General features: G+C 53.6%; 1 protein-coding gene across 2 annotated transcripts; it reads left to right on the top strand.

The window, feature by feature from the left end:
• The first annotated feature begins 5,868 nt into the window (after positions 1-5,868).
• Positions 5,869-13,298, top strand: SLC22A6 (solute carrier family 22 member 6). 2 transcript variants are annotated; one of them, XM_004770244.2, is made up of 10 exons: positions 5,869-6,514; positions 6,873-6,976; positions 7,234-7,388; positions 8,368-8,536; positions 9,025-9,148; positions 9,300-9,415; positions 10,476-10,690; positions 10,791-10,899; positions 12,249-12,452; positions 12,658-13,298. In XM_004770244.2, exons 1-10 carry the CDS (start codon positions 6,146-6,148, stop codon positions 12,806-12,808), a joined length of 1,716 nt encoding a protein of 571 aa, XP_004770301.1. In that variant the 5' UTR covers positions 5,869-6,145; the 3' UTR covers positions 12,809-13,298. The 2 variants fall into 2 exon arrangements, with proteins under 2 accessions (XP_004770301.1, XP_004770303.1); XM_004770246.3 differs by having other exon boundaries at positions 5,872-6,514; positions 12,721-13,298.
• The last annotated feature ends 290 nt before the right edge of the window (positions 13,299-13,588 follow it).

Genomic DNA, 13,588 nt, shown 5'->3' with positions numbered 1-13,588 from the left:
ATGAGCTCCCGCATCTCCTGTCTTAACAAAAACGAACCAAACCAACCAGCCCCCCCTGGAACCGTATCTCTCCGCAGGGGCCACACCGTCTCAAAATTTCTCTCCTTCATAACTAAACTTTATAAAGAAGTTGGATGCCTCTCGGGCTTGTACCTTCTAACCTTGTACATCTTCAAACTGCTCTCCAGCCTCCTCCCTTCAGCGAAACAGCTGTGCCCCCAGGGCTGAGCTGAACCCAAAGGGCATCTTCATCCTGCCTGTTACTTGGCCTCTCAACAGACTTGGGTCCCCTGGTTTCTGAGATGCGGTGGGGTGGGGAGCAGGGGGCGGGGGAGAAGGGCCGGCAGCAGAGGGGGTGGCGTGTGCAGCTCCCTCCCATACTGTGGCTGCTCCTTCAGACTCTCCTGGAGGGTCTCCTGCAAATGCTACAAAATGTAGTTTCGCCCATCCTGCCCCTACCCCTTCCTCAAAGGTCAACACCCCCAGAACCTGCCAACTGAGCTGTTCCATGACCTCCACCTTTGGTCATGACTGTCTGGACCAGGCGGCCCTCCTGAACCAGGTCTCATTCATCACGTGTTCCCTCCTGGGCTGGGAGTCTGAGTCACAGAGGTTCTAGTCCCTGCCGTGGTCGTTGTCCTGGGAAGGAGGGTGGGCTGACCCAAAGGCCGGTGGGTCAGAGAAAGCCGGCTGCCGAGAAAGAACAAAGCGAAAGGCACTGAGAAAAGGAGAACCACAGACACGAGGGCCCAGATAAAAAGACTCGGTGAGACTATTCACATTGATTTTTTTTTAAGATTTTATTTATTTATTCATATGAGAGAGAGAAAGATTACATTTCAACATGTAATCACAGGAAGGGGGAGTGGGAGACAGAGAAACAGGCTCCCCACTGAGCTGGGAGCCGGACGTGGGGCTCAATCCCAGGACCTGGAGATCATGACCTGAGCCTAAGGCAGACGCTTAACCATCTGAGCCACCCAGACGCCCCTCACAGTGATTCCTAACGGAGTCCAGGCCCCAGGTCCTCCTCGGCCCTGGATATACTGAGCGCGAGAAAATATCCTGAATTCTCTGAATAGCTTTTGTTTTGTTTAAGCTAAACTCAAATGTTTCCAAACCAAACAATTCCAAAAGCAGCTCCTCTCCTTCTATCATCTCCTAAACACTGACGTTCCCCAGAATTCTTTCCTAAGACCCCTTCCTCCGTCATCCCTTGCCAGGGAGGTCCGGTGGAAATGGAATGCAGGCCACTTATGTGATTTGAAGTTCCTAGTAGCTCATTCTTAAAAAGAGGTAAAATTAATTTTAAGTGTGTGTATATATGATAATAATAATATATTTTATTTAGCCCCAGATATCCACCTATTACCATTTCAACATGTAATCAATATAAAAGTTATCGATAAAGGTATTTTACAGCTTTCAGTTCATAGTAAGTCTTCAGAGTCTGGGGTGCGTTTTACCCTATTAGCACATCTCCGTTGGGACTGGCTGAGCTCTAGCCCTCAGCAGCAGGTCACGGCCACCAATCAGACAACTCAGACACACTCCAGGGCCGCGACCGCCAGCCGCAGAGTCCACTATTCTCAAATCTGTATTTAGATGTTTGGAAGAGAGCTTACTAAACAGGAGAGAGAGCGTGTTACACCCCCCTGCTTCAACATTTCAGTGACTTCCCAGTGGGATGAAGTCTACATTCTTGTGACAAGGCCGGTCCCACTCAGAGCCCAACCCGCTCAGGCCCCAACCTGCCTCGACTGGCTTCAGTTTCAATACCTTCCCCCTCGCACCTGCCATGTAGCCTCATTCCACTCCTGTCAGTTCCCAGACTGCACCAGCCTCCCCCTACCCCCTGCCTTTAGTACCCGCCCAGCCCTTGAAGGCTCCCACCCAGCCCCCACTGCACTTGGCTGGGGCTCAGTGGGCCCCGGGGTGGCTTGGCTGGGGCTCAGCCTGAAGGGAGGAAAACTGGGCTCAGGTAGGAACACTAGCCCCGCCGCCGCACCCCCCCAACTTCCAGCCGTCCAGAATTCAGGGTGGCTCCCAGGATGTCCTGGCCGTAACCATTTCTGAGCTGTTTCAGGGTATTTATTGCAAAGACACGCAGGAAGGTGAAAAGAAGATGCCCGGGAAAGTGCTTCGCAGTCACGTGGTCAGGACACCTGGTGAACCAGGATGCCGGTCAGGATGCACATGGCCCATTCTTCTGGCCGTTCCCAAGTCCCCAGCTTGGATTCCACCTTTCCCATCTCTGCTGCTCCTCTAGAGCTCTGGCTCCTCCTGCTTTCCCTACTCCCTGCTCTCAGTCCCTGAACTCACCCTCCAACTGGCTCAGGGACTTGTCATGCAATATGGAGCCCCTCTCTTGGGCAGAATCGTCACACTGAGCCACTGCATTGGTTACTCGCCTCCTATCCAGGCTTTCCATGGCAGTTTGGGATGAATTTCTAATTTCTGCACCATTCATTGGCCAGGGTAACCAGGCCATGAGACATACAATTCACAGTTTGGCTCCTTGTTCAGAGTGTTGCCATGTGCCTGGTGTAGGCACTTGGAGTTGCCTGATTCTCCCCGAGCCATTCATTTCAAACCCACACTTAGGACTTGTGATCTGAGCAAGAGCATTTCCTCCGACCTGCAAATCATTTATCTGAAAAACCTCACAAAACAACCAAAATCAAAATCGCATGTAGTGACACACTTTAAATCCCATTTAACAGAATAAAATTATTTAAAAAAAAAAACTGGATGTCTCAGAAAATCTGAGATATGTGATGGCTGTTAACATGATAGAAAGAGCAATGGAATCAAGAGGGCTGAGATCTAGATGGGTCTGCTGTGTGATCAAGGACAAATCCCTCGCCTTCTCTGGGCCCTGGTCTCCTTATCTGTACAATGAGACGTTTTCATGTGAGCAACAGCATTTGTCTCTGATGGTATGTGGTTCTGTGGCGCTTGGCCAATCAGAAGTCCCAGATTTGACCTCTTCTGGGTGAGCATGGCCAGAACTGAAGTCCACATTCCAGTCAGTCCAGGGAGTCCAACTCTGAGTGATTAATGACTCAGAATGTCCCTAAAGGATATTTCGCATTCTGCCAATCATTCGCCACAGGAGCACTTCCCTCCAGAAACCCTCCAGGAGCTGGGGGGCTGGTGGGAAGTCTCCTTGCTAGACAGATGATCCCAGGAGCCAACCACAATGGAGTCCCTGGAGTCTCCAGAGCCTTTTCCAGGCTCAGCTTGGCTTGGAGCTGGTCAGGCCCTAGGGAGGGAGTTCTTCTCAAAAGTAGGGTTGGGCGCATGCTCAAAAAGGGAAGGTGCTTGTAGGACCGCCATCTCCCCCACTGCCCTCAACACTCCTCCCACGCCCCCACGAGGGCACTAAGTCCTGGCAGGAGATTGGCCCCAGAGCCCCCAAGCTGTTTGTCCAGCTGTCTTCACATCCCCAGGCCACAAGGCTCTTATATACCTTGGCCTGGAGAACGTTGTCAGGCATCTGGACACCCACTGGGTCCCAGCCCAGAACCAACACTGGGTGGGGGGAGGGAGGCTGGGCTGAGTTACATCCCTCTCTGGGCCTCCCTATTCTTTTCTGTACATGAGACTGGATGAGCTCTAAGACGTCTTTAGCCGGGCATTGCTCACCTCTAAACCTGCAGGAAATAACCTGTCTTTGAAGTTAGACAAAATAGGTCTGAAGCAGTCTAAGACTTCACGTATCTCAGCGCATAGTAAACACCCTCCCAACTTCATCCACGAGATTGTAGCTTGCGTAAACTGTACAACAATAGCAGGGCATCCTGAGTCCTTACAGGAGAAGTCAGAAATAAAACTGCTTCCCCTCAACAATAAGACTTGGAGATTTATGCCTGGGAGAACTGAGAAATACCCCCTCTCTTCACGGGCCTTTGCATCAGCTAATTCGTATGGGGCTTGGATATGTCCCACAAAACTCTAGAACTCTAACCATCTATGCTGTTCAGACATATGCCAAAGAACCTGGTGAGGTGGGATGAACAGACAGCCCATAGAAGGCAGGAAAGAGGGAGGGACAGCCAGAGACCCCAGATGGAAATACCCCACAAAGAAGAGTCTGGCATGAGGGGCACCTGGGTGGCTCAGTGGGTTAAGCCGCTACCTTCGGCTCAGGTCATGATCTCAGGGTCCTGGGATGGAGCCCCGCATTGGGCTCTCTGCTCAGTAGGGAGCCTGCTTCTCTCTCTCTCTCTCCCTCTCTCTGTCTCTCTCTCTCTCTGCCTGCCTCTCTGTCTACTTGTGATCTCTCTCGGTCAAATAAGCAAATAAATCTTTAAAAAAAAAAAATGAAGAGTCTGGCATGAAACCTCAAATCAACAATTGAGTTAGAACATGGTAGAAGAGTGTTGGCCTGGACCCAGGAAGGTCAGGGTCCTGATTTGGCTCCTCCAATGGCAAAACTGGCTAGGTACACCTGGGAAGGGCAAGGGTTGCCATGCTTCAGGGTCCAAGCTACTCTGCTGTAGTCCAGCAGAATGTGGAGGAAGAGGAGTTCTCCTCCTCACCTTGCAAACCTTTCCCCTACTCCAATAAGAGCATGTGCTCTCTTGGAAGTATTTTGGTAGAAGTCATCTGTATGTCTGGAATATCCTTGGCCAAGCAGGTATGGGATTGATCATTATTCAAAATAAGTCTGAGACGTCTCTTAAGGTAATGTCTGGAGACATTTTTTGGTTGGATTTAGACCCACGTAAACTGACTCAGAGTCCACGTTTCCTATACCATGCACTATGCAAATTAAAAGCAAGAAGTTGTTGAGGTGTCTGTGTGGCTCAGTCAATTAAGCACCTTGATTTCAGCTCAGGTCTTGATCTCAGGGTTGTAAGTTCAAGCCCCTCACTGGGCTCTGCACTGGGTATGGGACCTACTTTAGAAAAAAAAAAAATTAAATTCAATAAAAGCAAGAAGTAGCCACTGGCTCTATTGGCATTCCCAACCCATGATCCAGCCAATCAGAACTCACAGAAGCCCACCCAACCAGAACTCGGCACTGCCCTGATCTTGGGTGATCCGGCCTCAGCAGCCAAATCAATGGAGGAAAACAAGTGATTGTCTTTGAGTTGTGGCTGCAAATAAAATAAGTTCATGCTCAACTGAAAAAAGTTAAAACAAAAATTATGGACAGAGATAAGACACAGGGAAAATTTTGGAAACAGAAAAAGCCAGAAGGTAAAAAGCTGAGACCCTGAAAGGATCGATCTATATCATGTACAAATGTTGGTCTTAGGTCCTGCTCCTTCAAAAGTAGCCTCCGACCTCTTTAGTTACTTCCATCTGAACAAAGCTGTAGTCCTATGAGATATGAGCTGCCCCCAGGAGACCAGAGACGGGGGTTGCCAATTTTAGCACATAAGAATACAGGATGCCCAGTTAAATCTGAATTTCAGACCAGTGAATGATTTTCTTTTAGTATAAGCGTGTCCCGCGTAATATTAGGGATATACTTACACTACAATAAAATGTATTTGTTGATCCGACACTGAGAGTTCTGTATTTTCTCTGGCAACCCTTCTCAAAGACAGACTGCTTGGATCCTGTCCACTAAAAAGGACAGAATCCCTTCAAGAGGCCACCACACTTCCCAGAGCCCAGTCTTCTCAGTAAAAGGAAGACAGTAAGGTCCCACCTGGCTCCCCCTGCCCCCGGATGTCCGGACATGCCCTCTCAGTACATCCCCTCTCAGGACCCCCACTCCGGTCCACTCTCCTGCCCTTTATACCCACTTGGAGAATTTCCACTGACACAAGGACACTCAGAGGGTTAATCCTTCTGATACCAAGTCACACTTTAACTCATTCCCTCCAGGCCAAGGATTAAATCCTGCCCATGCAGGGGTCAGGGCTACGGCAGACCCTGAAAGCTGAGCACCCCACCCCCAAGTGAGGGGGGGCTCAAGGGAAAGGGAGGGACAGAAGACGGAGAGAGAGAAGGAAGGAGGGGCAGCCAGCCAGGCTCCTGTCCCCCCACAGAGCCAGCTCCGATTCGGCTCTAGGAACAACTCAGCTGCGGAGGCAACAGCTGCTTCTGTGCTCCAGCTAAGGACGGCAGGCTCAGGGACACCCAGACAGAAGTCCTCAGCCCCCAGCCGCTTGGCCGGCCCGGCCCCATGGCCTTCAACGACCTCCTGCAGCAGGTGGGGGGTGTCGGCCGCTTCCAGCAGATCCAGGTCACGCTGGTGGTCCTCCCCCTGCTCCTGATGGCCTCCCACAACACCCTGCAGAACTTCACCGCGGCCATCCCTACCCACCACTGCCGCCCGCCTGCCGACGCCAACCTCAGCCAGGACGGGGACCTGGAGGCCTGGCTGCCCCGGGACGGGCAGGGGCAGCTCGAGTCCTGCCTCCTCCTCACCGCCCCCCGACAGGGACCGCCTTTTCCCAACGACACAGAGACCAACGGCACGGGGGCCACAGAGCCGTGCACCAATGGCTGGATCTATGACAACAGCACCTTCCCGTCCACCATCGTGACCGAGGTGAGGACACCTGGGCCCCCGGCTCCAGAGGCCAGCCAGACTTGCTTTCCCCTCTGAGACAGGCAGACAGATGCACACATACACACACACACACACACACACACAGACTGTCCTAGATTCTCCAGAGGCCAAGATGGAAAAATGAAGAAAGGGACTCAAGATGGGGGCCTTTACAGAAAAGGGGGATGTTCGAGTCAAGAAAAGTCTCTCGGCTACCGGGACCGGGGAAGCAAACAGCAAAGAGAAATGTCAGGGGAAGAGGGTGGCATAGGTCTCAGAGGGCCAGCCCAAGGGAGGGGGAGGGGAGCCCCGCGGCCCAGGCTCATCTCTGCCTGACCCTTGCCCCCTCTCCCCGCAGTGGGACCTCGTGTGCTCTAACAGGGCCTTACGCCAGCTGGCCCAGTCCTTGTACATGGTAGGGGTGCTTCTCGGAGCCATGGTGTTCGGCTACCTGGCAGACAGGTCAGTCCTGGGCAGAGCCACGGGGCCGGGCTGGGCCTGGGCCTCAGCTGGGTTCATGGGAACCAGGTGGGAAGTTGGCCTTGAACCCCTGGGGCTGGTCTGAGGACCTACAGGGCCAGCCTCAGGATACAGCGCAGGTCCTCAAAAGAAACCCCCAGCCCAGAGCCTCCCCCAGGGCAGGCACCCCTCTCCCCCACCCGTCCTGGCACGGTCAGCCCTCAGGATCCCTGCTGCTGTTCCCCCCTCCCCCACCCCAGGCTGGGCCGCCGCAAGTTGCTGATCTTGAACTACCTGCAGACGGCCGTGTCAGGAACCTGCGCAGCCTTCGCTCCCAACTTCCCCGTCTACTGTGCCTTCCGGCTCCTCTCCGGCATGTCGCTGGCTGGCATCGCTCTCAACTGCATGACACTGAGTGAGGGAGGCCGGGAGGGCAGGGCGGGCCCCTACCCACTCCTCTCTGACCCCCAACCCAGCAGCCTCTTTCCGGCTCCCTCTCCCAGCCAACCCCACCTGAGTCCCGCCTGCCCTGGTCTGGGCAGCCAACCTAACAGCCTTCTTCCCCTGACTCATACCATCCTGACCTGTCATTTAGGCATGCTTGCAAACTCCATTTTTAGGGCCAGGCCGTTCCCATAAAGGACTGAAACTGACTGGGTACAGGAGGGATTAGGGAACGCTGAGGACTTTAGACAAAGGAGGGTCACAGCCCCATCCAGAGGGGCCACAACCACTCAGCTGCTCAAGCCAGAAGGGTCAGGGCTGTCCGATCTTACCCTCTTCTCTTTATTAATGTCAAATAGCCCAATTTTGTAATGTTGGAAATTAATTCCATGTTTTTAACATGGGGCAAGCCAGCATCATGTAGACCAAAGACACTTATGGCCTGAGCATGGTCTGTCCAGGAGCCATCAATGTGCATTGTTCGAGGAGGAACCTGAGACTGGGGAGAAGGGCAAGGATTTACCCAACGTCGTCCCTCAAGTCCAGGAGGGAATCTATGGATTGGGGGTCAGGGATGAACCAGGATGGTTCATCAGCTGCTCTGGCCACCGAATCGGCCCATGCTGAGGAAAGCCAGCACTGAGTGGTCAGAGAGGCTCCGAAGGGTAAAGGGGCGCTCGCCAGGACAGTAGGTTGGGGAGCAGCAAGACAGAGTGGGGGAGTGGCGGGGACAATTCTTAGAGATTCCAAACCGATCTCCCCCTTCCTTCCTCCACCGAAAGTCCTCCACTTCCCCCGTCATGGCATGCATCCTCATTCGACGTGTCTTCCACTGAGCCCTCGGACAGATCAAAGTTTGGGTGGAGAGAGGGGTCTTTGCCCAGCCCAGGGGTGTCGACCTGCTGGGTAACCCGGTCAGCGGCACCACTCTGTTCTCACCTTCTTTCCAGATGTGGAGTGGATGCCCATCCACACGCGGGCTTGTGTGGGCACCCTGACTGGCTATGTCTACAGCCTGGGCCAGTTTCTCCTGGCCGGTGTGGCCTTGGCCGTGCCCCACTGGCGCCACCTGCAGCTCCTGGTCTCCGTGCCCTTTTTCGCCTTCTTCATCTACTCCTGGTGTGTGGGGCCCGGGGTGGGCAGGAGTGCCCAAGGGCTGCCCAGAGGGCTTCAAGGGACAAGACATCCCCCAGATCCCACAGCACACTCCAACACACAGAATCAGAGAAGGTCAAGGCCAGAAGGTCAAACCCAGCCCAGTGCCTCCGTGTGACAGATGGGAGAACTGAGGCTGTGGGAGGAAGGATTTACCCACTCCCTCCCCACCCCAGGGATATTGTTCTTCAGCTCCCCCCTGGCTCTCCAACCTGCTTGTGTTGCTGCCTTTACCCAAGACCCCAAAGCTGAGCTTCTGAATTTGGGAATGGGTCATCACCAAGCTGGTCGCTGTCTTATGGTCCTAGAGAGGGGGATTTGGCAAAACCCCTGGGTTCCCAGCCTGAAATACAATCCCACTGCAGACCCCTGGGAAGCCCACCCTTTGCCCCCAGCCCAGCCAAAGGGAACGGAAGCCATGTAGACACCTACCCCTACCCTCCCGCTCCCAGGTTCTTCATCGAGTCAGCCCGCTGGTACTCCTCCTCCGGGAGGCTAGACCTCACCCTCAGGGCCCTGCAGAGAGTGGCCTGGATCAATGGGAAGCGAGAAGAGGGCACCAAGCTAAGTATGGAGGTGAGACCCCCCCAAGGCCTCCCATGACACCCCATGAGGATTCTACCCTCAAACCCCGAACCCAGGTCTCAGAGGGCTTCCCTGAGTAAGGGGTTAGGCTGGGAGGAGTTTCTGGAGGAGTCCAGGCCCTGAGCCCTGCCCATCCTGGCAGGTGCTCCGGGCCAGTCTGCAAAAGGAGCTGACCATGGGCAAAGGCCAGGCTTCCGCCTTGGAGTTGCTGCGCTGCCCCGCCCTTCGCCACCTCTTCCTCTGCCTCTCCATGCTGTGGTAGGCCCAGACAGACCGAGCCATAGAGAGATAGACAGAGACAGACCAAGAGACAGGAGGCTGGTTGGGGAGAGAGTGGACGCAGTGGGTGGAAGAGGCCAGACAGAAGGGAGGAAAAGTCAGCGGACCTGCCATGAGGGGTTGTAATCCTCCACCAGGGACGATCGTGAAGAACCAGACGACCTCCCCTCAGTTCACTTCCGATCGCCACACTGGGCTTCGGTCTCTCCACCTTCTCCTTTTATCCACTCTGTGGCAATATGGAAACACCTCCTCAGGATTGGGATCAGCCCCAAAGTCAATAGAATTACATCTTGAAGGCAGAGACTAGTCTGGCTTGCAAAACATTTGGAGACTTTCCTGATCTTACCTGATCAGGGCCTGCCAGAAACACAAGCACGGGCAATAAGATGCCTAGAACTCATCTCCAAAAGGACACGTTGACCAAGGCTGGTATCAGCCAAAAATGTTCCTTTCTGGTTGCAACATTCCCCATAATCCTTCTGATGTGCTTCCCTCCTGAGCCCATCACCAGAATAACGCCACAACAGTTAGGAAAAGCACATTCAACAATTCTACCAGTGAGTGTTTTGGTTCCAATTTGGGATTTACTCCAGGTTCTGGGTCCTATCCAATAACCTGAGCTTCATTCTGTGGGCTCTGGACAACGTAAGAAGCACAACCATCCCAGAACCAGGCCTAGGTCTGCAAAGCTTTGGCATTTCCTAACACCTTGACTCTAAAGATGTGCCTTGAAAATCCACCTGCCCTCAGCCCGGCATCAATAGATAAGATAAAGACCAAAACTAGATGAATTTTACATTCAACTAAGTGAAAAATCCCCTAATATATTGGGGGATACTAGTTATCAGAAGAGTGAGAAATTTGGGGTCTTGGAGGACTACCCTGCACTTAGACTAAATGCTTGAAGACAGATTAGCCAAGGCAAATTCTAGCTTCTGAAGCAGGGTCGCAGTGTAGCTCACCCCTATGTTGAATGAGCACCCCCACTTTTAACCCTTCCTAACCAACTCCATACCCCTCGTCCCTCCCCCACTAGGTTTGCCACTAGTTTTGCCTACTACGGGCTGGTCATGGACCTGCAGGGCTTTGGCGTGAACATCTACCTAATCCAGGTGATTTTTGGTGCTGTGGACCTGCCTGCCAAGCTGGTGGGCTTCCTTGTCATCAACTCTCTGGGCCGCCGGCCTGCCCAGATGGCCTCACTGCTGCTGGCAGGCATCTGCATCCTGGTCAATGGGGTGGTACCCCAGGGTGAGCACCCACGAGTACCTTGGTCCTTCATCCTTAACCCTATCCCCAGATTCTCGTGCCCCACTCCCAAACTCCCACTGACCCCTTCCTTTCTCTCCAGATCAGTCCATTGTCCGAACCTCCCTTGCTGTGCTGGGAAAAGGCTGCCTGGCTGCCTCCTTCAACTGCATCTTCCTCTATACTGGGGAGCTCTACCCCACAGTGATCCGGTGAGTAGGAGCCTTGTGGGAGAAGACTTCAGACAAGACATCCCCACACACATAGGTCAGACCCCAGAGCACACCGCCCAGCATGCGTAGCCCAAGGCCCCCTCTCAGCCCCCAACTGTGCAAGCTCAGTACACACTTCGTGGCTAACACAGATACACCTGCCCGCTAAGCCCTTACCTGATCCAAGGAAAAGATCTCAAAAGGAGTCACCAGCTGGGGCAGGGTAGAGAGCCAAGAAGACACATCTCAGAGGCAATTCATTGAGGTCCCCCACCCCGCATCCACCTTGATCTAAACCACAAGTTAGAAGCAGCCACCAAACCTAAATTTCATCTATAAGCTAAGTGTGTCTATAACCAAAGTATGTCTGAAACCAAAGACCAAACGGGAGAGTAATTTCTTTTCACAAAAGCCACATTTAATACTGCTTGTGCTTGGTGGTTGTACAGATAAACCCAGCATTGCTTTTGGAGTGCCAAAAGGCGGGGGGAGCATTTTTGCATTGAGAAACAAGAAACACGTGTCTACGTTAAAAAATGGGTCGCAAAATTCCCATGAGATGTCAAAGAATGGCCCGGCTTCCCTAGGGACGCAGCAGGGTCATGGCTGCTGTCCTGTGCCCTTAGAGGATTTAATGGGAAAGAACAACAGTATAAAACACTACACACCAGGCATCGTCTTAAACTTTTTATAAGTATCAAGTCATTGAATCCTCATGATAAACCTTTAAGGTAGGTACCGTGACTATTTCCATTTTACCATTGAGAAAACTGAGCCACAGAAAGATCAAGTGACTTGCCCCATGTCACACAGCTTGTAAGGGAGGAAGCTTGGATTTGAACCCAAACCGTCTGTCTCCTGAGTCAAGGTTTTTAACCTCGGTTCCCTCAGAGAATGTTCTTAACATACTCTCAACATGCAGCTTCCGGGTCCTGTCCCCTGAGGATTCTAATCCAATAGGACTGTGTGGGCTGGGACAATTCTAACTCAAAATCCCCTAGGAGATCTGAGAACCACTGGCCTGACTTAACTGTCTCATTTGACAGCTCAGGAAACTGAGGGCCGGAGAGGAAAAGGGACTCTTCCTCTGGTCGCATGGCCAGTTAAGGCCAGAGGCAAAATTCAGTCTCCTGATTCTCTGGCCACAGCCCTTCCCAGCCTGTTTTTGTTGTTTGTCTGTTTTTAATCTCCGGAACAAATGCCAAACTCACTTGCTATCAAAGGGGTGGGGAAGAAGGGCGGGGGGTGGGGGAGGCTTCAGCCTGAGCTGCCCTGACCCTGAATTCAGCTGGGACCTCAGCATTCACGCTAGGGCAGTGACTGACACCACCACACCTTGGGCCCCACAGGCAGACGGGCATGGGAATGGGCAGCACCATGGCCCGTGTGGGCAGCATCGTGAGCCCACTGGTGAGCATGACTGCTGAGCTCTACCCCTCCGTGCCCCTCTTCATCTACGGCGCGGTCCCCGTGGCCGCCAGCGCTGTCACTGCCCTCCTGCCAGAGACCCTGGGCCAGCCACTGCCAGACACGGTGCAGGACATGGAGAGCAGGTGGGAGCAGGGACTTACCCCGGTTCAGGCGCCCAGGCGGGGGTGGCACCGAGACTCAAACCCATTCAGGCCAGAGCTCTTTGTCCACTTCCCCAGTTGGCTGGGGTCTCCTTGAGTCCTTCCTGGGGGTCCTGGCCCCAGGGAGCAATAGATGGGGCAGAGAGAATGGTAGTTGGGCGCGGCTGAGTAGAGAGCCCCTTGGTAGCCCCCAGCTCCTAGCCCTGGCCTGGACGCTGCATACCCAGGACGCCGCTCTCCTGCCCTCCAGGAGAAGAGGAAAGCCAAGGCGGCAGGAACAAGAGCAGCAGAAGCAGATGGTCCCGCTCCAGGCTTCAGCACGCGAGAATGTACTCTGAGCACTGACACGGGGCCTCACAGAGCCCGAAAGGGAGTGAGGGTCCTGCAGGTCCTGAGCCACCCACTCCGGGAAGGGAAAGAGGGAAATGGCGGCCCAAGGCGGGTCAAGACTGTGGTTCAGGAAAGCACCTCCCAGGGGTCCCCGCCCTGAACAGACTCCACCAAGACCGCGTCATTAAAAGGTTTGTGTGCAACATCTCTTTTTATCTCTCTCGTCTCAAATATAATAGCCACTCCACATCAGCCAGCGGCCCAAAATTCATACAGTCCAGTCCCCTGCCCTCAACCCCCAGGACTTTATAAACCATCCCAGAGAACTGGACAAGAATCTTTTACCTGGAACCGCTCCCCCGCCCCTACTTCCCACCCTCTTCCCTCCCTCCTTTCTTCTCTACCCCATTCAAATATTTCTGTGAGTTTTAAATATCTTACGCTCCACCCCTCCCTATCAGACTGGAAACTGAGAAGTGTCTGAATAAAAGCAGCCAATCAGAGGCTTTGTCTCAGGCTCCTCCCCCCTCGCGAGGGCCAATGAGAAACTCCAGCGGCAAAGCGGGAGAACAAGCACCACAGAGGATATGACGTCAGGAGGCTGGCCCCAGCTCCCCTAGACTCCTGCAGAGTCCAAACTCAAAACCAGTTTGCTATTCCAGCTCCTCTGCTGGATGTTCCGCCCACTCGTTCCCCGAATCCTTCCCACCACCAGCCTCCGTGGATATTCTTTGCTGTTCTGCCTCCTCCAGGGCCCCGGGGCTAGTGGAGACAAGGGAGGAGGGAAA

Source organism: Mustela putorius, unplaced genomic scaffold (assembly GCF_011764305.1).
Source record: "Mustela putorius furo isolate JIRA1106 unplaced genomic scaffold, ASM1176430v1.1 tig00000127_pilon_pilon_pilon, whole genome shotgun sequence".
NCBI lineage: Eukaryota > Metazoa > Chordata > Mammalia > Carnivora > Mustelidae > Mustela > Mustela putorius.
Note: the sequence above shows the minus strand (reverse complement) of the source record. Positions and strands in the feature narration are given on the sequence as shown.

What these genes read in the sequence shown, in the direction of transcription:
- SLC22A6 (XM_004770244.2), top strand. Translation starts at nt 6,146, where the DNA reads ATGGCCTTCAACGACCTCCTGCAGCAGGTGGGGGGTGTCGGCCGCTTC. An exon ending in TTCGGCTACCTGGCAGACAG is followed by an intron (nt 6,977 to 7,233) that starts GTCAGTCCTGGG and finishes CCCCCACCCCAG; the next exon opens with GCTGGGCCGCCGCAAGTTGC. An exon ending in GTGCAGGACATGGAGAGCAG is followed by an intron (nt 12,453 to 12,657) that starts GTGGGAGCAGGG and finishes GCCCCTTGGTAG; the next exon opens with CCCCCAGCTCCTAGCCCTGG.